Below are 26,098 nucleotides of genomic sequence, written 5' to 3'. Positions count from 1 at the left end.
GCAAAATAACATACGGAGTATCTTTTGTGAATTTTTTACAGAGCTTAATCGCAAGCACTCACCATGCATCTTGCGAAAGAGGTAGAGCAGGACATCGTTGCGTGAATGCCGAGTCCTGCGATCGTTGTCTGCGGAGGACACCTCATAGTGCACCTCGTCTCCCTCCGCCACTATCTGCAACAGCAGTGGCCGCGAAGTGAAAATGCAAGCACTTTTAAACTCTATTCTGAAAAGCATATCAACCCAGCTGGGATACGAAACAATGGCACCAACACCAAAGGAACATAACAAAATCTGTGTGGGATCAACAAATGCCGTATCTCCATGTGAAACCTCATTACTTAGTACTTTACTATCATGCGAAAAATTTCAGAAGCCAGAGGAGTTGTTGGCAATGTGGTGCCAAAAGATCCCCAAGTTTATTTTTTCACTTGCTGGATCAATTTTAACAAGAACAGCATTTTTTTATCGTTACCATTTGCACATCTTTGATTCATGGGTGTTTAACTCCCTAGAGCAACACTGACGCCACGAAAGAGAACATAATGAAAGGTTCTGAACTTAATGTGCGCTAGAGTCTAAATACAGAAGTGTCTTTGCATTTCACCATCAAACCAGTGACCTGGTGACAAGCAGCACAATGCCATGGCTACTCAGTTACTGTGCCGGGGGAACAGGACATCTACTTCACTTAGGGTATCTAATGCAGAAACAATGTTTTCCAAAATGCTACCATTAAAAGTTAAACAACGTAAGCTGCATTTTTTCCGAATGGTAAACACGAAGCTATTTACCGCATTTACTCTCATGCTGCTCACACTCACACAACATTCGCACACCCAAGATTGGGCATCACAGATTAAATTTTTTCCCCCCTTAAGTAGTAATCGCACCCTCGAAAAGTGCTGAAACAGTGATGAGGCAGCCATTAGCGATGTCAGTAGCGACACAGACTGTGATAGGTCAGAGGTCAGCCCAGACTCAATTTATTTACTCAATTACCAACTCTAGGTTCAGCTAGTGTATACAGATAAAGTGTATACAAAAACATCACAGAACCTGTGATCTTAATACAAAGGTAGGTAATATGTTGTGCTTACAGTGGCTGGCGCGAGAACAACAATTTTAACAACCTTTCTATTTTTTAAGTTAACACCTAGAACCTTCTCTCAGAAATATTTCCCTGCGTACCTAATTACTGCACCCCCCATCTTCAAATCAATTTTCCGAAAAATAAAAGAAGTGCGGACATTGCGTAAATAGGGTAACTATAATAAATAAAGAAAAACCCTTATAGGTTAGGTTAGACTGCAATCGCATGTTTTCTACATCTACGCTTCGCTTTATACCTGGCAGGCAATGTTCCATGGATAACGATGCATGTGTGCTACAATTACAGCAACACCAAGGATCATACCAACTCAGAATGGTAAGTGTTATCCAGTTGGCTAACAAAATGCATGGATCAGAAGAACAAAGACTGCAAGAGAAATGAAGCAACCACCTACGCAACTAGTACAGTCATAGAACTCCCACACTGTGCATTTCGTAGTGCAGTTATCTGCGACCACTTCTATGAAATAACTATTTCTGGATATAAAACTACATAAAATGACTCTTATCATTTGTGCACCTTCATGCTTCCAACGTGCAGCCCACTATGTTTTGGTCGTGAGTGCAAGCTAGGGTTTTCCCCCAGAAAACTTGTAGTGGTGGACATTTTGCGATTGAGAGGGGGTATGCAAGGGGAAGAGCACCTTCCATGTGATAATTACATCATATATTGTGGCATAAAAGTATGAGACTTAAGGTTATATTAGGCTACTTGATGCACACCTGATCTTTCTTCCATAAGTGAAGCGATTTTATTTTTTATGAATGCGAGCATTCTCAAGAACCGGGCCTGGCTGTCTCTTGCATTTGTTCTTATGAACAATATCCCACGAAACATGCGCACAACATGAAATGCTGCATAACAACGCGAGAAGATCTTACAAGGGTTACAAGATCTTACAAGATCTTACACAGCTAAAGTTAGCCTGCCCACCATCAGTCAGCAAAATAAACAGAATTCACTCGGACTCACTCACAACATGTATTGTTTTCTCTGAGCTCCCTCACCAAAATTGTACTCGGCAGGGGTCGCTTAACGGGTCCGTCAGAGTCAGAGTGAGTTGAAATATAACTCTATTGGGCTGACTGACACTCAGGACTCTCAACCATGGACAAAACCACACTGGACAGGTCTTGACACTGAACCATGTTGCTTGGAGAGCTCTTTCAGCCTCGTCCACATCGCTAGAATATCACCGCCCAACTTCTTGTGTCCTCATCTTCCTTTTTCTTTTCAACCTCTCCATCAAGGATGCCGATTGGCTTGCAGCTCTGTTTCTACTACAGCCTTGCGCTACAGCAGCACATTGTCTTCAGTGGGCTTTTGTTTGGGAGTTCGTGTCGCCACTCCAGGTCATCATTGACTTCGTCAGATGGTCAACACGCACTGCACTTGCACGCTTCACTCGTCACCTGTAGTTTTGTTTTGAAAACAAAACTAGAGTAAAACCCCGCTAATTTGAATTTCACGGGACTGGAGAAAATGTCCAAATTAACTGAATGTTGAATTAATGAGCTTTCGACAATAATAACTCAAAAAATGTCTAAAACATCAACATACCTTTACTTCATGAAATAACTGGTTAATGTTGCTTGTTGCATGCGAGAAATTTGCATGGAAAGCACAATTTTTCGGAGTTCTTGTATGTGGTGCAGTCTGCACAGACTGTCGGGAGAAACGACACATATGTCCTCCAAGACTTTAAGGCGTCATCGGCCTCTTTAGCAGTGTGGTGCGGCACTTCACACGCATTTATGAGGGACGCACTTTTGCTATTAGAGCCGCGCTTTTCGTCGCCTAGTACATTCAGTATTTCGTCGTCGTTGAGGCGACTGGCAACGACAACATCACTATCGAAGTGGATGTATTCGTCCAGCGGGAGGTCCGGAGGCAGAAATCTGTCAAAGCGACAGTCATCTTCGTCGGCGTTTTTGTTAACGTCCGCATGCCCGGCTTCCAAAGAATCACCATCACGGACAAAGCCGCTGTGTCGGAAGCAGTTCGCAATTACTGTGGCTAGCGCTTTGCTCCACACATGTGCCACCATGTGCACTGCACTGAGCAGAGTTACAGCATGTTTTTTCTTTGCCTCCATACAGAACTACACGCGCTGAAGCACTTGTCTTCTGTATTAGCCTTTCACATACTGAATAATTAACAGATCCAGAGGCTGCAGGGAAGCCGTTGTGGTAGGCCCAACGTCAGCCCCAACACATTATTGTGCACAGTACAGTTATCTAGAACAATTAGCACTTCATGCTATTTTGCACAAAAGCGGCAGTCCACTTCACACAGCCAGGCCTGAAATATCGCCGAGGTCATCCACGCCTTTCGATTCGAGCGATAGTCTACGGGAAGTTTCTTTATGCTTTTGAAACCTCTCGGCTTTTATGCTTTGCCGATTATCAATAGCAGTAGCCGCTCCATGCCAGTCATGTTGGCAGCCAGCAAAACTGTTATTCTGTCCTTGCTTCGTTTACTGCCAATGCAAGGGTCCCCCTTAAATGCGATGCTTTTGTCCGGCAGGGCTTTGTAGAAGAGGGCCGTCTCATCTGCATTAAAAATGTTGCAGGCATCATAATCGGCTAGGCATGTGGGTACCGGCCCTCTAATCTTCGACAACGCTTTCATTCACAGCCCCTTTCTGGCCACACACGCTTCGGAAGACCAGGTCGTGCCTTTTCTTGGATCGGTCGATCCAGCCTTCTGATGCCTTGAAGTCTTCGATGCTGAGTTTTGCTGAGTGTACTTTTCAGCCTGCGCACAGATAAGGGGGCCACTAAATGGAAGCTGTGCATCGCGCGAATTGGCAATCCATTTTAACAACGCTTCTTTAAGTTTCGGGTGCGCTGCTGTTCGCAGTCTCTTTGTGTTGTCAGCGAACTTGTTGCTGTCATATGCCTGAAGAATCTCGGCTTCATTTTTCACGTAGATGCCGAGTGTGCTTCTCCTCACATTGAATTTATTCACTATGACCTGCCAAGGCACCCCTGCCTTCACGGCTTTCAATATTTCCACTTTCGCTGCCGAATCCTTCGCCTCATACTTCGCCTGTTTCGGTTGGCACGAGAGCACATGGTGGCGCGCTTGCGTGGTGTGGCTAAGCGCAGCAAGGAAGCGACGGGTACACGCACGATGTCAAGAAGAAACAAACTATAAATGGAAAAATGAAAAGCGTAAACAAAATCTCACATACACAGATAAAAAAAGTTCCGCCATCCTTGCACATGCACACCGATAAACATGATAAAAATGACACACAACTGCGCAAGCAAAAGACAACGTCGGAAATGGCGGACAGCAATACAGAGAAAAGGACATGTGTGTATAGATTAGGGTTGCTAGCATAGACCTGTAACTACCCTGCTGATAACCATAGCGATGCAGAGGTAGTGCCAAGCGCCAAAAGCGACTGCAAAACCAGTACGTCACTGATGCCATGTTTTTTTATATGTAGGTTTGTCTATTATGCAGCAATAAAATAAACATGGCGGCCTTGACGTATTTCCAGCCTTTTGGCACTCCCAGCACATGCAAGCATGGCCTTTGAAATCAGCGCACGCCAATCGGAGATGCCATCGCTGGCGGTGAGATTTGAACACTCCCTAGTGCCACTATGCCTCACGTGCCTCTGAGCTTTGCGAACTGCCCGAATTAACCGAACTACGACCAAATACTATGTTCGAATAAACGGGAGTTTCGTGCCATAGTGTTATGTACATGTTTGACGGGACCAGACGGCGCGTCCAAATTCAAGCAACACAATTCATTGCAGCACACATATTCAATGCCTCTAGAAACAGGCGCATGCTGTCTTTCCAGAATAGCAGTGCCTGCTATGTATGAAACAAAGTGCATTTAGGTACGTTCACAGCAGTTTTGCTGGAAAAACTAATCAAGAGGTAAACAAAAAGCTGACCTTGCACGGGGTGTCGCTTGCAATCCGTTCCACCTCTTCAGATGAGGTGGCAGCTAGCAGGCCTTTAAGGTTGCAGATGGTGCCACCTGGGTTGCGAGCCATCTCGCTTTTGGCGGCCAGTCCCACTGACTGCAAGAGGAAGGAGGGCACACACATGTGTGATGACAACAGGCTGAAACCGTGTCCAAACATGCTGGCTGACTAGCAAGCTAGCAATGCCCATGTATCAAACCACAACATCCTGCAGCACAAACTGTTTCCACAATCCACCTGTTATCAGAAGATTGGGATGGAATCAAACTGCTGCGACAAAATCAGCAGGAGAATGGAATAGGGGCTACATTATTTATTTATTTACCCTCAAGGCCAATGGCATTACTGAGGGAAGTGAAAAAAAAAAGCAATCATAAAGAGAACAAGACACAGTGAGTTACCATAACAATTTCAAGCAGGCACGAACTTAAACAATGGTGATTAGTGCTTCGCGATAACGTTGGTTATCAATGATTGATGCAATGATAGCAGGAAGGTGGTTCCACTCAAATGTTGTGTGCGGAGGAAAAGATTCGGAAAATGTTTTTGTTTTACAAAATGGAATACTGTACCTACCTTATAGCGATGATCAATGTGATGGGACATATATTGCGGTGCTAGAATAAATTTGTCGTGAAGAATGGTATGGTACTATATGCTGTGAAATAAATTCAAACGGCTAAGTTTTCTACACGGAACTAGAGACGGAAGGGAAAGGCTGGCTGTCATGGTTGTTATGCTAGCAGTGCAATTGTAGTTAGAGAGAATGAAACGAGTCGAGTTATTCTGAACAAGTTCGAGGGCAGTGATTAATTTTACGTGCATAGGATCCCAGACAAAAGCAGCGTATTGAAGCTTTGGTCATACTAAGGTTCTGTAAAGTGTTGGTTTAACTGAATTGAGATGCTTGCACAATACCACTCTTGTGTTCATTTCCTTTAGTGGTGAAGGTACAGCAGTTCAAGAAGGAGAGAGTGTGTGAATCTAAGAACACAAAGCAATGCCACCACAAACTTTGATGCAGCTTTATGCGAGACGTGAAAAATGAGCCTGCCAAGGAATCAGTTCAAAATACATGCTGATCAAATTTTTTGGATATGAATCCAATACAAATATGGGGCATGCAATCGAAATGAAGTAGTACAATGAAGACGCACATACTTACAGCAGGAATAATTCTCTTGGTAAAATTAGGTACCACGCTTGTACTGACTAATGCAAAGAAAGAAAGCTGCCTGTCAGGGACAACCATGACCAGTTTAATACAACAGATCCCTGTTACTTAAAAAACTGCACGACTAGTCCCTCAAATTCTTTAGAGCCTGGTTTCCAAACTACCTTTCCAAGAAAAGAATGCCTTTCTAATTGAATCGATTAATTATAGTTGCATTCAGCTGGAATAAAATGACAAATGACAAGCTACAAGCAAAACTACAAGGCTGCCTTGTAGGCTTCCACTGTAAAACTGAAAGTAAGGCTTGCATTACCCATTTTGCTTCAGCATTGGTCCTTTCACTTCTGATACTTTGCAAAACTTTGTTTAGCAGACAAAACACAGTAACCAGATTTTATCAGTCAGTTGCAAAAATATTCGGTTACATTTTATATTCGAAACTACCAAATTGTTAGTGTGTAATATTCTATTCATATTTAAAACCTCCAACATTGGCCCCCACTACTATATTACACATAATGAACATCTTAAACATTTGCAGATGACTAGTGAAGGCACAACACTTAAAGGAGCCCCGCAACACTTTTTATCGAAGGCATCGAAAACATCGCACACGAAATGACCCATTTCTTTAAATATTTAGCAGCAAAAAATATTTGAAAGCGTTCAGTTAGAAGCAGAGTTATTGTCATTCAAAGATGGCCCTTCATCCTCCCTGTGGTTCTTCTGCTCCTTCTTCACCAGCTTGCACAATGGAGGCAACGGCTTAGCGGGGTGGTACCCGTAACACTCTGCCCACTGGATGTCACGGCTTAAATTTGTGTTTGGGTGTTCCCGTAGGTGCCACTACTTCCGGCCTTCGACACAATAAACTCGCAGGGTGTTTCTCATCTTATGGTTGGTACAGAGCTTATATCCTGCAACTGCGAGCACTGTCGCTCTAGCTCTGGCACTTAGTGCAGCAAGTTCAACTTACTTCAAAGAAGTTAGGCTAGCGTGTTCTCCATGGTTGACGCGCCCTGTGCCAGTGGCCGAGTGGGCTCGGTCGTGTTGTCAATGCGACGATGGACTTCGTTTTGCATCGGCCACTAAAGCGCTTGACTGCTGACAAATAATAAATAAATGTGCCCATGCTTCAAGCAGCGAAATGATGCTGCTTGAAGCCCAGCTGCATGATGCTCTCTAACCAGGACTGTCAAAACTGGGAGTCTAGCAGCAACTGGTGTAGCGTGCTTTTATCAATTTCAGCGCTTTTGCAGCCAACAGCTGCACAGCGACGATGTAGTCTTCCAATTATTTTCATCTAAAGACTTGCAAAGCATGGTTTGCACAAATGATGAAACTACGTACACGAAAAACGTCAAGATCAATCTGCGCATCTGCTTTCCTTCAAGTGAGCCTATGCGAGCACAAATTCTACAAGATAGACAAAAACACACTAGAATGCGCCAACGCATACTGTGGTAGTGGTCACCAAAGCTTCAGTGACATCATAATTTCGCATGTCACAGGAAGCGCCACAACTTCAGCAGATGACGACCACCGATCACCGGAAGTACAAAAGTGAACCTTTATGTCAGTGCTTTGAACCCAGTGGTATTTCTTAATTCCTAAATACACAAGGCATCGTGAACAGTGTCAGCATTCAAGAAACTTTAGTGAGCCTTGATAAAGTTGACATTGCTTGTGACGTTTTCGCACACCTGGCCATTATACGAGGGCACCATGGCGACATCATGTGCACTTTCCATGGCGGGGGTTAGAGGGAGCTGTAGGGAAAGCGTGCCCAATTGTTACAGCTAGATTATGTCTTTCCCACTGCATAGAATTGATTAATATTTGGCTGAGATGTTCACAGAAGCACTGTTTCATGTCTAATACTAATTATTTACCACGCTAAAAGATTGCTGCAGGGCCCCTTCAAAGGAACACCGACACGAAAATTTTGTCCAGGTTTTATTATTTTATTAGATAGCTCTCAACTGTGTCCACTTCAGAGTGCCTACTGAGCGCTGTGTGGCTTCAGATGTGCATGAGGAGACTAGCATTCACATGGCTGAAATCTGAGGTTGTGGTATCATGGTGCCAGACACCAAAGACATGCACGAACGCACTACCACTATGCTATGCTCGGCGGGGTAGAAGGGGAGAGTGGGTCCACCTGCATTTTCAAGAAAAACGCACAATTGGGGCGGGCCCATTTGGCAGCTCTTTGGAGACACAGCCATTGTACGACATTCAACCACTGCACCAGAATGACTGGCATGCTCTTGGGTTGCTTGCAATATATTGTGACAACCACCTCCTCTTCTAATGGTGTGAACCACGTATGAAGCTGTGTTGCGCTTGGCATGCGTTTTCAGATTGTTGCACTGGAAGTTAAATGTTTCAGTTACCTAAATATGGTGCTCTCAAGAAAGTGAGGTTTCATATTGTAATGATGAAGTTGACAGCTACCCAATAAAGAGAAACAAAAGGCAGGATAAAAAGCTTTCATATGAGCACAATTGTGCATTATAAATTCTGGTTCCGTTCACCTCTCTCTAAATAAAGCATCACTATTATCATTATTGCAGCCTACAGATGGTTGGTACCTTTGCGTGGAGTGCATAATTAGCTGCACGGCGAACTAGCCCTGGAAGGTAGTTGACACACATGGTTGCGATGCTTCTCAGCCAACAAAAAAATAACCAATTCTAACACAAATTCGACCCAGTGATGAAGGCAGCTGGACAGATAGGGTGCCAACTGTCTCCTCTGTTTCTGTCTAATAGTAGTAACTTACTAGCCATCAGCAACTCTAACACAGTACTGTCAATGAAAAAACAGATAGTGCTTGTGCAAACCACATTTTACTATGAAAGGGGCACTGACAATATTTTAAACTATTCATTTTTCTTGCGTTACATGAAGGTCCCGTAGCTCGAAACACTAAAGAGCCTGAGAGTACCATAAACAATCCATTGTAATGGCCTGTCTACAGCCAGGTTCGGTTTCATTGCTACTGTGTTGTGACGTCTTGACACAGCATGTGGTCACGTGGGTGGAGGACATTGCAATGTTTTGACACTTTCTCTGGCTTGTTTGGTTCTTCTTGGTGCTTAGCAAGGATTTACTTTTGGCTTTGTTGGTGTGACATCTCTGATATCGTTTATCGTTTCTTTATTTCATTTGTTAAGCACAAGTAATTTCCCCTATGTTGTCCTTGGTGTCAGTGTTTGTTGGCTTCTTATGATATCTCTGATATAGTATTTTAGCGCGGAAACATTTTCACATGGACACAGGAAGGGACACACAAGTGTTAACTTTCAACAGAATGTTTATTGGAAGCTGGATAGTGATGTATATGATAGTGATCCTATAAATAGTCATCCGGCTTCCAATAAATATGCTGTTGAAAGTTAGCACATGTGTGCTTTCCTTTCTGTGTCCGTGGGCAAAAGTTCCTTCACTAAAACACTATATCAAGGTTCTCTGTGCTACTACTCATTGTGACCGCCGATGTAGCAGCGTAGCAGACAAACAAGAAGCAAGAGTCAAAATGCTGCTATGTCCTATCCTACGTCATCACGTACGGCGTCATGGCATCACAACACAGTAGAAACAAAACTGGCTGTGGAAAAGGCATTATGTTAACTAGTTAAGGTTGCTCTAAGGCTCAGCGTGTTTTCTATTTGTTTACAGGTGCCAAACCTTTATTTAAATCAACAAAAGGAGAATAGAAAATAAATTGTCGGTACCCCTTTGAAGCCATGAGGCTCTAAGCAGTAAGAATTTTCGCTGCTGCAGATGCTGTGCAAAGTTTGCAATACAAGTTCCATGGCACTTTCAGAAAAGGATCAGCCTACAAGCAAAAGATAGAAGGTGCAACAATGTCCAACACAGAGAGAAAAGACATTAACCAACCTTCTCTCCATTTGAGAATGCAATAACTGCAGGGGTGACTCGATCACCAGAGTCATTGGTGACAGCGTCCGTGTTGCCATCCTGCAATGGAAAGGGAACAACTTGTAAAAATATAACATGCACACCCCAGATGATAAAATCAAATTCAGTACCAGTTACCCCTTTGACACTGAGCTCATCTCATTCCTCATAAACTAATGCAGGGCTGTAGAAACGAAGTAGAGAACACAAGCACAGAACTGCAGTTTGAGTGCCACTGTGGAGCAGTTTACATCCGACTGGTCGAAATCAAGCACTCGGAACACATTTGACTAGTTCAGAAAACTCGGAGGAGCTCTCACTATCAAGCTTGTAGTGTGACAAAGCTCTGACAGGATGTTACGATCCCGTGGCTTTTCTGATTGCTTTGGGAGCAGCTTAACTTTTTGGCTCAGGCAGCTTGTCTTTGGTTCCAACGCATACGACACTGCGTCTGCTTCAACCAATGAGACAGGACAGTTCAGTCATGGTTCCCTGCAACACCACCAAATGATGTTGACCTCCGCACATCACCAATGGAGGGACACACCAGCTGCGCCCACAGTATCCTGGAAGTTGTTGTACAACCCCTATCAACAGTGCATGCGCAGCATGTGCATGGTGAGTTAAAGGGTCTTTGGAGTCGACACTAAGTGCATTTAATTGCAAAAACAACAAAGCGAAGTGGATGCTCCGCCAACGCTACGTTCGAGTACCTAGTGGCAGAGCACACCAACTTTGCTCACAGTCTCCAGAAAAGCAGAATTTGTTTGGTGCTCAAGATCGGGTACAAGAATGTCCAACCAGCACAACATCTGGTGCTTAAACATTCCTGTTGCACACTTGCAGCCAACTTGTGAGTTCTTGCACTCTGTCCACATCAGGATGTGGCTGCCGTGGCTAGGAGTCCAGCCTGCAACCTCGCGCTCAGCAGCAAAATGCCATGGCGACCGAGCCACCACGGCGGGTGCATGGGGCTATGAGACATACGGAAGTGGAGGGCTGCGAATTTATTTTTTATGTGGAAATGATTACTCCTTTTCACTGTTTTCAATTAAGTTTCTGTTTCCGTCCCATTCTAAATGTCCTCTGCTAGCCAAGAGTACCAAATTGGGCTAGCTGGTTTGTGGACACCCCGGTGAACAGTGAAGACGACAGGATGTCTTTCTTCCATGTCCTGTTGTTTGTGCTGTTCCTCAAAATACTCTGCTGGCCACTTATTCTGTGCTTATATACACAGCAGTTTCCATGAACAAGCGCCAATGTGGAAGCTCCCAGGAATTTAACATTGACTAGTCGGATATTACAAGTGTTCTCTTTGATGTGCAAGTTACAGTCGTACAGCAAACCTTTCTTTGCCTGCTCCACTGGGCTTGGTGTGCCTGGGGTCGGCATCTCTCTAGATGCATTTGTGGGTATATATATGAAGTTTATATGTGCAATGAGTGCAAGCTCCAGCAAATTATCTTGGTGTAGCCATATGTGCTGGCTGACAAAATGTACCAGTAGGCACACTTTCGTGCTGTGTAACAAAATAAATGAAAGACGTTCCCTCAGTACAGCTTTCAAACAGAATGCCTGCTCAGGGATATCTTTAAACTTCTTAATGGAATTGCAAATTATATTCTATGGCTATGTGCAACTGTGGCATGAGAGGCATGCAATCCTCAAATGTGGCAGGACATGCGTCACACTTCTATGTGCACACATCTGTCTTCAATATTCTTCCCTAGACAAGCATCATACACCACCTTCATTCTTGAGACATCGCTGTGTAAACATCTCACACTGTGCATTCACCTGATTTAGTGTTTGCATTTTGGCACAGCTAATGAGCGGTGTAGTGCATAAATATAAAAATTGGAAGTGCTTAGAGTGACTGTTGCGGTACGCAAACAGAAACACTGCATGACACTACACACTACTTAGGATGATAGAAAACACAAATGTGTTCATCACCATTGTAGAGCATTAGTTAAACACTTCACATAGATTCCAATATGTGTGTCGCATCTGATTTTTTTTTTATTTTTCATTGTCTTAACGCCTAATGTGGCAATGGTAATAAAAAAACAAATACTGCTTGATGCACCTTAAATGCTGTGCATAATAAATCCAGCAGCACAGTGTCCAAAGCAGCTTCTTATAACTGTTTGCCAATCAAATGTAGTTAACTGCTAACTTTATTAATTTTTTGTATTTGCTCCCCGATTATGTAACGCCCAAGCACTTTAAGGGTAAAATAAATGATGAAGTATTAACATTAATCCAATTTCTTAAATGTGGCCATTTTTAAACTATAGTGTAATCATTTTGACATCGTCATTAAAGCGGGAAATGCCGAGGAATGCATCAATAATTTGGTTCTAAAGCGACTTTTCATTAGAAGCAAACTTCTTGACGAACGCTGTGAACTTGCTTCGATACCGCTCAGGCTGTAGACAATGCGTTTCCTTTGCGTGATGAACCGGACTGATAAACGTATCGGGCCAGCCAATACCCGAGGCATAACTTTAGTGCGAGCGGCATTCGCGCAGACAGCCGTGCGAAACAATTTCTGCCACAGAACACGCGACGTATCACAACATGAGAGCCGGAAGGGATACCTCCTTCTTAATGGCGAGATACGCGAGGAAAGGCTTGTAAATACAGACAATATTGACCGCAAAGACGCGCTTCTCACTTGCAGAGCGGCGAATATGTCGAGTGGTTTCCACGCCGCTGTATAAACAAGCACGGACACTGGTAACACTGAACTTAGTGTCACACATTACTTCCCCCCCTTTCTCTGGCTTCTGGATTGGATTGGCGCGGCTCGCTACGTGCTTACGCGCGCTTTTCTGAGCGCAGATTGATGTGCGCCTGGTTTCTGCACTAGGCTTTTATACAGTCGCTTTTTCGAGCGCAGATTGGTGTGCGTCTGGTTTGTGCACTGCGCTTTTATACGATCGCTTGTCGCTGCTTTCCTTTTCTCTGGCTTGATTCGTTGCGGCTTGGTGCAGTCGCGCATACTTGGTGTGCGCCTGCTTTTTTTTTGCGCTGGTCTTCGAACACATCGCTCGCTGCTCGCGCATATATATAAGGAAGTGCTGCGCCGCGGGCGTACCGTGTATGTAAGCGCGCCAGAAAACTGCGCCTTGTTTTCCATTACTTTGTCATGTACCTTACCACTGGGTAGCACCGAGCGATCGCTTCTAACAAACGCAGAAATGAGTCTTGGCAGCGCGTGTGGCCATTAATTGACTCCCACCACAGCCATGTGAGGTGCGACTCCAGCAGCGGTGCAGTTACCCTGCAGCCGGCGGAGAGGAGGTGGCGCTTCAGTTTATTAACTTGCTAGTTTTTGCGTGTGAACGCCCGTGATAGCTCGTGAGGTCGTGCGGGCGAGCTGCTGGCGCGACACCCACTCGGTGGCCCCGATGGATTGTTCAAATTGATGAATGCCTCCTTCGCGGCAAGCGAAAACACAATCGAGGCCGCCTGATGACGGGCGACAGGGTTCCGCCAAGCCGGCAAAATCACGGCGGCATTGCAGACCTTGGACCATGGGTATTCGGCATGACCTGCGTGACCACCGGGCAGTTCCGACTATTCAAGGTCGACAGACGAGACGCGGCGACGCTAGGCCCCATTATTGCAGCCAACGTTGAACCGGGGACCACCATCCACAGTGATGAATGGGCCGCATACAACTGCATCCCGAACTTAGTGGATGCTAACGGAGTGAGCCTCAATCTGCAATGGGAAACTAAACCAGACAGCGTGAAATTTGTGGACCCGATCACGGGCGTTCACACGCAAAAAATGGAAAGTTAGTGGCATGCAGAAAGTGAAGCGCCACCTCCTCTCCGCCTGGAGTCGCACCTCACATGGCTGTGTTGAGTAGTCAATTAATGGCCACACGCGCTGCAAAGACTCATTTCTGCGTTTGTTAGAAGCGATCGCTCGGCGCTACCCAGTGTGAAGGTACATGACAAAGTAATGAAAAACAAAGCGCAGTGTTCTGACCCTTTGCTTTTGTATGAATGTTTCCCGGCATTGCTGCGCGCTTACGTACACGGTACGCCAGCGGCGCAGCGTTTTCTTATATATAAGCGCGAGCAGCGAGCGATGTGTTCAAAGACCAGCGCAAAAAAGCAGGCGCACACCAAATATGCGCGCCTGCACCTAGCCGCGCCGAATCAAACCAGAGAAAAGGAAAGCAGCGACAAGCAATCGTATAAAAGCCTAGTGCAAAAACCAGACGCACACCAATCAGCGCTCGGAAAAGTGATGGTGTAAATACCTAGTGCAGCAACCAGGCGCGCATCAATCTGCGCTCGGAAAAGCGCACGCAAGCACGTAGCGAGCCGCGCCAATCCAATCCAGAAGCCAGAGGAGAGGGGGAAGTAATGTATGACACTAAGTTCAGTGTTACCCGGACACTTTCGGAAGAGGTGAACGTGAGCGATGTACACAGTGCACGACGCTGCCACAGGACAAGGCGTCAACTTACCACTGATAATCAGGGCGTGAAAGCAAAGCGCGGCGTAGCTACAGTGATCATCAGTACCAGGCAATCGCGCTGTGAAACACGCTTGCGCGGCATGCGGCCCTTACGCTACGATAAGTCAAGATGGGACGGAGTTGCCACGATCACGAAACCACGCAGTGCACAGCCGTTGACAGCGCGAGAAGTGCGATGCGATAGCGTTGCATCACGGAGGGCCGCCACTGCCAGCACCGGGTGAATGACAGCGACGCAGCGGCCCGCTAAACACATGCGGGACGCACGACGAGGCGCGCAACGTGCACGCGACTGACGCGAGGCGTCTCACCCTACGCGTACGACGGGGGTCGCAGTCCGCGATTTCATTCGAAGCTGCGGTGAGGTCGGAACGTCTCGTAGGTGAATAACGACCCTGCTCGAGCGTACTTACCTTGTGAATCGCCAGGCAAAGGTTGGTATTGCCGAAATAGAGCCCAAACGAGGCCGCCATGCTTGCGATTCAAAGATGCGCCCGACGCGACGCCGAGTGGCCCAATCGGATAGCGAACGCGACATAAAACAAAATTAATTTTAAACGTAAACAAAACAATCAATAAAGTAAGTGAACCTTTTTTAAAAATTTTGATTAAGCACGATTATTTTGTGTTTGCAAGAGTAGCTTTGCAACGTTACTTTTATATTTAAAAAGTTATGTTACGTGCTCTAAAAGTATTGTTTATATACAAAATAGAAGTCAAAGTTGTGTAGTGATATTTTTAAATTACAATAAATAACCTTGATTTGTTTATTGTGCTTGCATACTAGAACTCTTGCGGAAACTGTTGTAACTAAAACTTTAGAGTGCTTTAGACATGTTGCCATGTGTTGCCCGCATAGAGTTTGCTCCCGCTCTTGGAACACGCGACTGCCTTCCCTGAAACGCTGCTTTCTGCAGCTGCCGGCAGGCAGGGAAACAAGTTTATGCTCAGCCGTCGCGGCAGAAGCTCGCATCGCCATAGGTGAAGGTAATATTGTACTTTTATCTTAAAAACTAAGTAATTAACTCTGCCAAGTGTTGTACTAAACGGTATAGACTCTAAAATGCAATATTTCTGCATAATTTTAGCAAAAATAGTGCAGCGGTAAGCGCAAAATCTGTTTTCGAACACACGCAGCGAAATATTCAGAAACCCACACGTCTACGTACACGCGTTCGTGCACGTTTTGCTTACGTCATAACAGCGAACCAATCGCATGAAGCCAGATGTCCATACCGCCGATTCCGGCCTACAGTAGGTGGCGCCTTCGAATTTTGGCGAAGACGTGTCGGATTTTCATTCAAAGAAGTTAACTTGGGGAGGTTTGTTTCGGCCTCCGCTCTCTTGACCAGCGCGTGTGAGACACGTCGCTTATAGTTTGCTTGGTAAATACTCGCGCTTGCGCTACTCGTGGAGTCGAATCAAGTGTCGTCGTCGTCGTCACTCCGCCGGCGTCAAGAGGGTCGTGTCGGCGTGGTCGCAGGAGGCAGCCAAGATGATGCGATCCAGCAGTGGAGTGCCAGTGCTCCTGCTGATCCTTGTGGTGTGTCTGCAAGCCTCGTTACTTCTTGTCTCGGGGAAAACGCTGAAGGAAGGCGAATGCGAAGGTAAGTCGTGAACGTGCGGTACTGTCGCTTGTGCTGTTGGTGCAGATCACCTCTCACAATTGCTTCGCCTCCTGGAGAACAAAGTATGTTCTCGTCCTGTAGGCGCCAAACTGCGCACAATCAGCACAAAACGTGTAGACAGTTTCACCGATGCTGGTGCACCGTGTATGGGATTAGTGGCCACGTAATTGCCAAATGTCTAGGGTAGGTCCAGTTTCGTGACAACCTTATTTCTAGTCTAGAAATCTTATTTTTCTAGTCGCTGTTAGACCTGGCTTTGCAAGCGCGAAATCGCACTCGTTTGCAGTCTGTTCCCTCTAAGGAAAATTCATTAGCCTGCGCAATTACGAGGAACGTCTTTCATGGCGTAGAAGTGGTTACAGCGAGTTCTTGCGCATGGATGTGCCATCGGAAAGTTAACACTGTCGTGCACTTTCTTTGGCGTGAGTTATTGGAAGGCGCCTCGTTGTGCACCTGTTTACCACGGGGAGGCATGGAATGCGGAATGAAAAACGGGAAAGAAAAGCAAGATGAAGAACTTTGTAACTGTCAAGATTTATCAGATATTAGTGCTAATCTTGAGGCCTGGAATCTTTGCCACTCCACGGGACAAGTTAAAATACCTTGGTAAACCCCATCACAGAGTTCTAGATGTTGTCTGCAGTGCTTAAATGAGCTTGATCAAGCTTGGGTGAATTCATTCACAGTGCAAGAAGCAGGACGCAGCACGAGCAGCAGACACCGGGCCATTCCTTCTGTAATTCTCTTGGTTTGTGTTTGCTGCAATGTTACGTGCCATTTGTGTCTTGACCGATCTGAAGCATACCGGAGATACGGTACTGTGCTTGAGGAAGCATTAGAAGCAGGCAGAAAGTGAACAGCTGATCATGCCCCTTCATTGGAGCATTTGGGGTCATGTTACTGAAAGACACGAATGCAAGCATGAAATAAAGAAGGAATGAACACAACAACACAAATGCAGACTTATCAACTGAAATGTAGTGTAGCGGCGAGAAAGAAGAAAGTCTCAAAACTACATGCTCAAGAAAAGGCAGTGCCTACCTGTCGATCACGGACTCAGTCGAGCACTCAACTGTTTTGGCATGACAGTTGCTCTTTGTGCAAGGTAATCGAGGGCTCACTTGCGCACATGCTACCACATTTAATAATATGCGAAGGCCTAACCGTAACACCCACTTATTTGTTTTTGTCTGAACAAAAGTATGCTGCCTGCAAATTTTGGAGTGCTCTTGTGATCACAACAATGCAACAAACGATTGGGTGATGTTCCACCAGTCAGCTAATGTTCGTGCTCGATTTATGTCTGATTGATGTGATGACCTAGTATTCTAGATGTGTTCTGTGGAACCTGCTGATTGCATTGTTTTCTTCGTGCAGTGTGTGTGGGTGTTCTCAAGAAGCTTCACACGAGGCTGGAAGTCGAGGAGAGGACCAATGAGGACTCCATCACAGCAGGCTTTATGGAACTCTGCAAAGATGTCAAAGGACCAGAGCAGCGCTTTGTAAGCCATGACTTTATTCTGAAGTCTGAATGAGTTTGTGGTACTCAGCTGCTGTTACATATTGTATTTGTAATAATACTATGTATTTTCCATTAATACATGGGTTGATGGAAGGTGTGAGAGTAAAGCAAGGAATGCTTGATGGTCTTGCATGTTTTACAGTATTGAACATCATACATTTACATTCATATTAAGAAGTAACTTATTCCTAATAGAAACAATTACTGAAATACATTTCGAGGTGTTTCCTTCTGCCTAATACAAGTTTATTTCTCTTTGTGGTACAGTTTGAACATGACAGAGAGCGAATGCGGAGCAAGAAGCTGCTTTCTGTAGGTTGAGGAATGCCCTGTGCCCATAGGTCACGCGTCATTCAGACAGATGCATTGTACACACAAAATGGAGAACAACACCAATGATTGTTTTAGACTACGACTTAGAATTCACTGAAAACAGCTTACTTTCATTGGTCAAAAACACAGATATGATATAAAGCACTTATGTAACATAGACACTTCTACTGAAACATACTATTACCAGTAGGCCAATAATACGAGTATTTGTACAGATAAATAAGGAAATGACATTTACAACACTGACCACCTAGAACAGGCCAGAGAAATAATTACTAAAAATTTTCAAACATGTAAATGTGGCTAACCAGCATGCCCTTTGGGATTTGTTAAAAAAAATGTTATTTGCATTAAGAATTTAAGGTACCTAGGTAAAACATGTGATGAAAACTGTTGGCGATATGTAGTGCAACAAAAAGGTTGGCACCATTGTACAGAATGTCTGATATTGTAAGCAGGTATGGAACAGTTTAGTAGTTTAGAACGTTATACAAACCTACAAAAAAAAAAAAAAACGTATAGCTGTAATCTCAAAATTGTTAGTAAAGCATGTCACTTAACAACAGAAAAAAAACTTGCAATGAGGTTCACAACCTGCACAGACCCCCAAAACATCAGTATGCATTTTTAAGCGACCTGTTTTACAAACAATGCTTTTTTCTGATCAAAAAGTGTTTTGTCGAATCCTCAGTTACATCATAATCGGAGTGTGCCCTGTTTTGTCTTATCTATCTGCCTTGAAACTTCATTCTGGGCAAATAACGTAGAGTTGTACTAATAAAGAAATCATTGAAGGTTGACTGTGGAGGCAAACACCAGGAACGACACACTGAGCATGCTTCTCTCACCTTATGGATGCTCTCAACTTCTTTGCCTGGTTATATGAGATGCTCACTCCTTAGTAGACTGCTCAGTCGTCATGCTAGAAATCACCAGCATCATTTGATTCCCTGCCACTTATTTTTGCGCATAATTCACAGCCATCAGTATTGTATCATTCATATTTAAAACAGCGCCAAAAAACATGGACAAGGGAGGACACAGGACGAGCGCTGACTGCCAACAACACCTTTATTGGAACCTGCGCAAATATATACAATTTGCAACAGGCATAAAGAGTGAAAGAAGGGGAGGGGAAGGCGAGTCATCGTCGGTCAACTACTACTGCGCATGTGTCAAAAACATTAAACAATATAAAAGAAACCATAACATGGTGGACACGGCCAAACTGCTTAACGTCAAGGGAATTTAAGTTATCACAAAGTGCTATGGAAGGGGAACAACACAGGTGGTTCCTAACTGACACATTGAAATGCCTCAAAGATTTCTCTGGCCATCTGATTGCTGTACCTTTTCAACACACGTGTGTCGTCAAGGAGTGGAGAACAGCCACACTTGGCACAACGAACAGCCAGATTACTGCTGGCTGTGTTCATTGCGGCTAACAAGATGGGAAGGATGTGCAAAAAAATAAACGAAAGCCGGAGAACATCTGGACCGTGCAATAAGCAACATGTTGCCAAGCCTGTAGATTGCAGTACCAATGTGGTGTATTCCATTCCCACCTCTTGCGGCTGCACTTACATAGTGCAAACAGGACGCTGTATCAATGAACATTTGCGTGAGCATGCGCACTGTGTCAAGAATAAGACTGGCAGTAATCTGGCTGTTCATTGTGCCAAGTGTGGCTGTTCTCCACTCCTTGACGACACACGTGTGTTGAAAAGGTACAGCAATCAGATGGCCAGAGAAATCTTTGAGGCATTTTCGATGTGTCAATTAGGAGCCACCTGTGTTAGTTCCCCTTCCATAGCACTTTGTGATAAAAAACTTAAGCTCCTTAGAAGTTAAGCAGTTTGGCCGTGTCCGCCATGTTATGGTTTCTTTTATATTGTTTAATGTTTTTGACGCATGCGCAGTAGTAGTTGACCGACGATGACTCGCCTTCCCCTCCCCTTCTTCTTTCACTCTTTATGCCTGTTGCAAATTGTGTATATTTGCGCAGGTTCCAATAAAGGTGTTGGCAGTCAGCGCTCGTCCTGTGTCCTCCCTTGTCCGTGTCTTTTGGCGGTTTTAAATATGAATGATACAATACTGATGGCAGTGAATTATGCGCAAAAAAAAAGTGGCAGGGAATCAAATGATGCTGGTGCTTTCTAGCATGACGACTGAGCAGTCTACTAAGGAGTGAGCATCTCGTATAACCAGGCAAAGAAGTTGAGAGTATCCATAAGGTGAGAGAAGCATGCTCAGTGTGTCGTTCCTGGTGTTTGCCTATAAAGGTTTTCCAATAAAGGTGCTGGCAGTCAGCGCTCGTCCTGTGTCCTCCCTTGTCCGTGTTTTTTGGCGCTGTTTTAAATATGAATGATCCATAGCAACTAGCTCGCACCCAAACCCTTCTGAGTCAGTATTGTATAACATGTTCAAAATGCAGCAGTTTTCGGACGTTCTTGCGGCCCCTTAGGAGTTCGAAAACTAGGACGTGGACTGTGCGACTGACCAAGAAGATGCTTCAAATGGTCCGTCGGGCAAACGAGTGACGGAAGGAGTACAAGAACAGAAAGGACCTACGCATTGAGGAATGAACGGGAGAGGAAGTGTGCTGCCGCCGTTTTGAAGGACCTTGAGCTCAAAAAACAAAGTGTTGGCTGATGCCGAGATGCAAGTGTCCCTCATCCAAACCAAAATAAACTCTTTGAAGCAGTGAAACACAACAATGAGGCGTCCTCCGTGGGCTGAGAGTATGTCAGGACAGTTGAGGTTGACTTACGAGCTGTTGAGAGAGAATCTCATTTTGTGACAAAGTTTGGGCCTCATTCCACTGAGCTTGCTATCAGTTGATAGAAATAGTTCCTGTTCGAAAATATTTGCTTTTGTCTGCATCTCCTTTTCTATTCGTATTTGAGACAATGTCCGACTCAATTTGCAATTTTATCGAAGACATTTTATTTGCTGTGCATTTTACTAACCCCTCCCTTCTGTTCTCTTGAATAACATGAACACTACTCCTTATTCAAATTGGATTAAGTCGTTTCTTTTTAAATTTTTTGATATGCTTACCAGAAAGTGACCCCATCGGGCAATATGGTTTCAGCTCGTCTTGACATAAAACAGTTCTGCATCACTCAGGGAATTTTGCAAAGGCACTCAGGGAAAACCTGGAAAACTCAGGGAATTTGGAAATGTCAACTTGGTAGACACCCTGTTATTTCACATGTACAGCTGCACAGAAATTTCGCATTAGCAAGTGTCGTAATCATAGTTTTTTTTTTTTTTTTTTTTTGTAAACAGTGCTACTACGTCGGTGGCCTGGAGGAGTCGGCTACAAGGATTGTGGGCGAGATGTCCAAGCCGTTCAGCTGGGGCATGCCCCTTCTGAAGGTGTGCGAGAAGCTGCTGGCCAAGGACGCCCAGATCTGCGACCTCAAGTACCGTAAGTGTCCAGCTCATGTTCAGCTTCTCTTGTGCTTACCACTTTCACATCTGTGTACTTATCCCCGTTATGCACCAGTTAATTCTGTCTGTTGAAAATTTAGTATATGTTGCGTCGTTGAACGGAATATGGTCGCTAGGTAACAATGTCAACAGGACGGTCGCCTTCCGTCTGTCTGCAGCCCAACAGCCAGTAATTCTGAAGTTCAGTATTGCCACATTTTTCCCTTTCTTTCTTTTCAGAACAGTCATCCAGTGACTCAAGGTATATGCTAGATGCAAAACATTATAAAAGACAAGTGAACCTGCTGCATGATATGCTGATACTGAGAACAAATGCCTACCACTTTCCATCTAATCTTTTTTTTTTTTTACTGCAGCACCTAATACACATTATTAAAACTTGCAGCATAGGTCACATCAGAAGTGTTTCAGTGTCTGTGTGACACAGATTATATTTTCATCAGTGTTTCTTGCTTTTGATGCTGAATCTTAGTGCGCACAGTTGTTCACATGGTGCCTGAAGTGGGTCAGGCCAAGCCACTTAGTGTAACACTTGGGCCATATTAATTTCTTCTCCAGTGTTGTGAAGAGCGTTTATGGCTAAGTTTTATTTGAGTCACCAAACAGGAAAAGGTAATTCAGCCACACTATTATGATCACTTTTGGAAGATTCGTTCAACATGACGCTGAGCACGTCAATGTCAGCGGGTGTCTAAATACCTGGCACCGTGCCAAATGTGCTTGGCACTAGGAGAGGAGCATCTGTGGCTGCAGACTTTGACCCATATAATGCACACACACTGGAATAAATAACTAGCTGGAAAAAACTTAGCTAAAAAAAGAAAAGGATTAGAGTGCATCTCTATAGCAGTTTTATGTGGCAGCCTGCAGATATCCTTGAAGGGAAGCACTTGTAATTATAATACAGTAGTTGGCCAATACTGCTTTATAGGAACAAAGCTGGAAGCCTGCAAAGAAACTGAAAAGGAATCTTAAGAGCCGTGTAGCAAGGGATGGAAGGAAAAAAAGCATAGGGTTAATGTTGAGAGATAAGATGGTAGTGTAATTATCAATTGAATGTAGGTTGGTAATTCATGAGCCCTTGGGTGACATAGAATGCGTAGGTTTAGGCACATCACATGTCATATATAGAACATATAATCAGTAGTCATGTCACAGCAACAGAACGGGTGCTAAGGAAACCTAGCTACGCAAACAGGGCTGGTCGGGTTGACTCATTAGTCTTGCCTCCTTGGGATATATGGCTTGTATTGCCGTAGACCTAAATAATGCCGCGATCCAAAAATGCCTTGAGTCATTTGTTTGCTATCCCTCCCACGTTGTGATAGGAGAGAGATAGGAGTCCCAACAACGGCATTGTACTCTAGCAGCAACTGCGTACTGCACAACCACGCCCGAGGGGTGCCGACGATCGAGGCTCGTTCTCCATCTCAATCTCCCACGCACAAAGGAAGAAAGCACAAAAAAACCTGTAGTCTTCTGTCGCGCGCATGGTGCCAGGGGGGGGGGGGGGGTTGCATGGCGCTTTACTCCGGCAGCAACTGCGCATTGCGCGGCCACGGCTTCGCCCCATCTTCAATGTGACCTGCTTCGGGGGCCGAGTCGATGGGCGGCTCATACCTATGTGCGTGCTGCGTTCTCGTCGCTCAGTTTGAGTGGAAACGAATGTTTGCAAGTTTGTACGGCCAATACAACTACTACCCTTACTTCGTGTAACTGTCTACACATTTGCTATCGCAATCGATGGTTCGCATTTCGGGTGAAACTGACTTTTTTAGAGGTGTCTGCCAAAAAAAAACACGCTCAAAAGTTTTACCCCACATAATGAACGCACCCCTGAACTTAGCACATATTTTTCAGGAAAAGAAGTGCATTCATTATGCAAATAAATACAGTAATAACTTTAATCAATAATAATGTAACCATTCTATAACTATAATTGCATACCGACTGTAGTGTAGCTGTGCGAGACCAGTTACACCAGTACAGTTACACAAGTACCAGTTACAGTGTGGCTGCCGGAAGATCCTGCAGGCAAGCAAGGCAGTGAGCGCGCTTATTCATTGAGATGCGCTGCCCAATGGGAGAGCGACCAAAGGGAATGCGAAGGAGTAGGAGACGCAGGGTGAACGATCAAAGAATGGGCGATGGCCAAGCACGTGCTGCCATGCCCGTTCTTGCATCACCCAGCAGTGGGCAGCCAGTGCACTGTGGCTCTATACTCCTTGCTGTTGCAGCATGCTGGCTGCCCACTGCTGGGTGATGCAGGCAGAACGGGCGTAGTTTTGTATTCACTGCAGTCTCCCAATTTTGCTTTCGTGCGCTCTGATAGCCAAAATTCGTCGTTACGCAGTTCTGCATTAACTTTTCCCAATCCAAAAGTTAATGTGACTTGTATGGAGACGCTCGCTTCATTTTCCCATTTACAATGAGCCCGGCGAAACAAAAATTTTAAAGTTAATCAAGGAATTTTTGTTAATCGGTAACTAATGGCCATATGTCACCTGTCACGCCCTGGTCACCATCACTGATGGCATGTACGAACAAACCGTCCCTTCATTTCAAAACAACTATTTTTTGATATTACTTAATGTCTGCATAAAAACACCATATATATATAATATGAACACAAGGTGCTGAAATAGTAAGCATTTTCCTATTGCAAATTTTCCCGGCATTGTATAACATGCAGCAATGAAGCTACACCTAAAGGTGAAATTCAGTACTTTGGGCAGTCCCCGCCATGCCTGAATAATCTGATGGCTGTATATGTCACTTTATAATTAGTATGCCTTACTTAAGTCCTTTTCTTGGTTCTCCCAAGTGCACCCTCACCTTATAACCAAATATATATGGTATTAACTAACAAGCTCGGTTTAAAGCCCTTCTTCAGAGGCCTGGGTTACCTCAGGATTCGCTACAAACATTTACAATAAAAATAAATTTCTTCTGACAGTAGCTATGAGTTCTGTAGCAGGGGCATGTCAACACACTGTCTGCATGGCTTTTCGTTCTGGCTTGCACAGACATTTTAAGATACTAACAATATTTTAAAGTCTTCCTTTTTTTTCTTTTTCTTTTTTTTTTTTTAAGCAAGACAAAGCGATGTTTTGACACTTGGGCTGGCTTGCCCAGTTGCTCGCTATGTTGCTGCATCGGCCCTCTCAATGATTAGCAGCACACGAGGCGACTGAGCAAGCTGGAGCAAGGGTCAAAAAATCTTGCATCGTCCTGCTTCCACATGACCACATACTGCATCATGTCACAACACAGTGTCCTGTTGGGAAACAAAACTGAAACTGGTGGTAGTAACGTTATCAATGATTGACTGCATTCACTATTTTTTCGAGGGTAGAAAGGTTGACGACTTATTAACTGCAACATAAATTAACATAGTCGTAAAGATGTCAGTACCCCTTTAAGCACTTTGCTCGGCATTGAAATTGTAATGTGTATTGCTGTGTTCATTTTCTGTTGCGCATGTATAGGAAAGACTCGTGTACCGATTCAAAACATTTCTTTTTTCCTCTACAGCAAAGGTTATCGACTTGAAGACAGTGGACCTAAAGAAGCTCAAGGTCAAGGACCTCAAGAAGATCCTCAACGACTGGGACGAGCGTTGCGAAGGTTGTGTCGAGAAGACAGACTTTGTCAGGAGGATAGAGGAGCTGAAGAAGGTGCACATGCGCGAAGAACTCTGACCTCTGTGTGGTGTTTGCGCTGCTGTACAGATCCACCACCACCACAATGGCTACCACTGCAAGGCGTGTCCTCTTCACTCTCGCTGGTCACCAACCCTTTGTCCTCCATAACTCCTCCCCCTTTTTTGTTGTTGTTGGCAGGGCAGTGGAGTCCTTGGTTACATATTCGGGGAAAGGGTGGGTAGCATTCTAATTTATCAACTTTTTACACTGCTTATATGTACAGGGCATTGAGTAAAGGACTGTCACTTTTTTTTTTCCTTCTCATGTGTGTATGCACAGAAAATGAAGTCATCTTTCTTTTTTTTTCACAAGCACTGCAAGCCCATTTTACTGCCTGAAACAACCTGGAATTTCGCGCTCACAGAGTGAAGACAATGTTTTGGGCAAGCAACAGTTGGACAAAAACTGGACATTTTGACTCGTAGCAAGAAAAATTAAAGTGCTTTGTGAATTCTCTTGGCTTGGCTTGTGGACATGTGTTTAAAAGTGCGTGCCCAATACTGTAGACAATCAGTGAGCCCTAAGCTTCTGGCACACACCTATCCATTGGGGTGCGAGAATCCTCTCTGCTTGGACTGCTGCTTGAAGGCCAACTGGGGTGGCATTTCACTTTGACTCAAATGGTTTTAAACTAGTAGTATACACGGGATGAATACATTATATACTATTGAAGCAATCTTGGAAAAGCTGCAAGGCTGTTAAGTGCCAGCTGCGACAAAATTGTGGACCACATGTAAAGCCTAGCCAAGGCTAGTGTAGGTTTAGAGGAGCCTCTGTGCTAAATT

The 26,098-nt window shown here is 44.6% G+C and overlaps 2 protein-coding genes across 3 annotated transcripts in view; one reads left to right on the top strand and one right to left on the bottom strand.

Moving 5' to 3' along the window:
- Positions 1-15,198, bottom strand: part of LOC142592567 (heat shock 70 kDa protein 14-like) — a 91,582-nt gene extending 76,384 nt beyond the window's left edge. Inside the window, exons 1-4 of one of the 2 annotated variants that reach the window (XM_075704093.1) lie at positions 15,084-15,198; positions 10,147-10,227; positions 5,034-5,162; positions 63-174 (exon numbers count right to left, since the gene is read on the bottom strand). In XM_075704093.1, coding sequence (XP_075560208.1) covers positions 63-174; positions 5,034-5,162; positions 10,147-10,227; positions 15,084-15,143 — 382 coding nt within the window. In that variant the 5' untranslated portion in view covers positions 15,144-15,198. Of the gene's footprint in view, positions 1-62; positions 175-5,033; positions 5,163-10,146; positions 10,228-14,659; positions 14,892-15,083 lie in introns of those variants that run through there. The other variant, XM_075704094.1, reaches the window with a different exon arrangement.
- A 733-nt stretch (positions 15,199-15,931) lies between these two features.
- Manf (mesencephalic astrocyte-derived neurotrophic factor) lies at positions 15,932-25,769 on the top strand. Its single transcript, XM_075704095.1, has 4 exons — positions 15,932-16,277; positions 17,676-17,800; positions 21,445-21,586; positions 25,144-25,769. Exons 1-4 carry the CDS (start codon positions 16,166-16,168, stop codon positions 25,308-25,310), a joined length of 546 nt encoding a protein of 181 aa, XP_075560210.1. The 5' UTR covers positions 15,932-16,165; the 3' UTR covers positions 25,311-25,769.
- The last annotated feature ends 329 nt before the right edge of the window (positions 25,770-26,098 follow it).

The sequence above is a fragment of the Dermacentor variabilis genome, chromosome 9 (assembly GCF_050947875.1).
Source record: "Dermacentor variabilis isolate Ectoservices chromosome 9, ASM5094787v1, whole genome shotgun sequence".
NCBI classification, from domain to species: domain Eukaryota; kingdom Metazoa; phylum Arthropoda; class Arachnida; order Ixodida; family Ixodidae; genus Dermacentor; species Dermacentor variabilis.
The sequence above is the reverse complement of the archived record's forward strand: the minus strand, read 5'-3'. Positions and strand labels throughout refer to the sequence as shown.

What these genes read in the sequence shown, in the direction of transcription:
- Manf (XM_075704095.1), top strand. Translation starts at nt 16,166, where the DNA reads ATGATGCGATCCAGCAGTGGAGTGCCAGTGCTCCTGCTGATCCTTGTG. An exon ending in AAGGACCAGAGCAGCGCTTT is followed by an intron (nt 17,801 to 21,444) that starts GTAAGCCATGAC and finishes TTTTGTAAACAG; the next exon opens with TGCTACTACGTCGGTGGCCT. An exon ending in GATCTGCGACCTCAAGTACC is followed by an intron (nt 21,587 to 25,143) that starts GTAAGTGTCCAG and finishes TTTCCTCTACAG; the next exon opens with CAAAGGTTATCGACTTGAAG.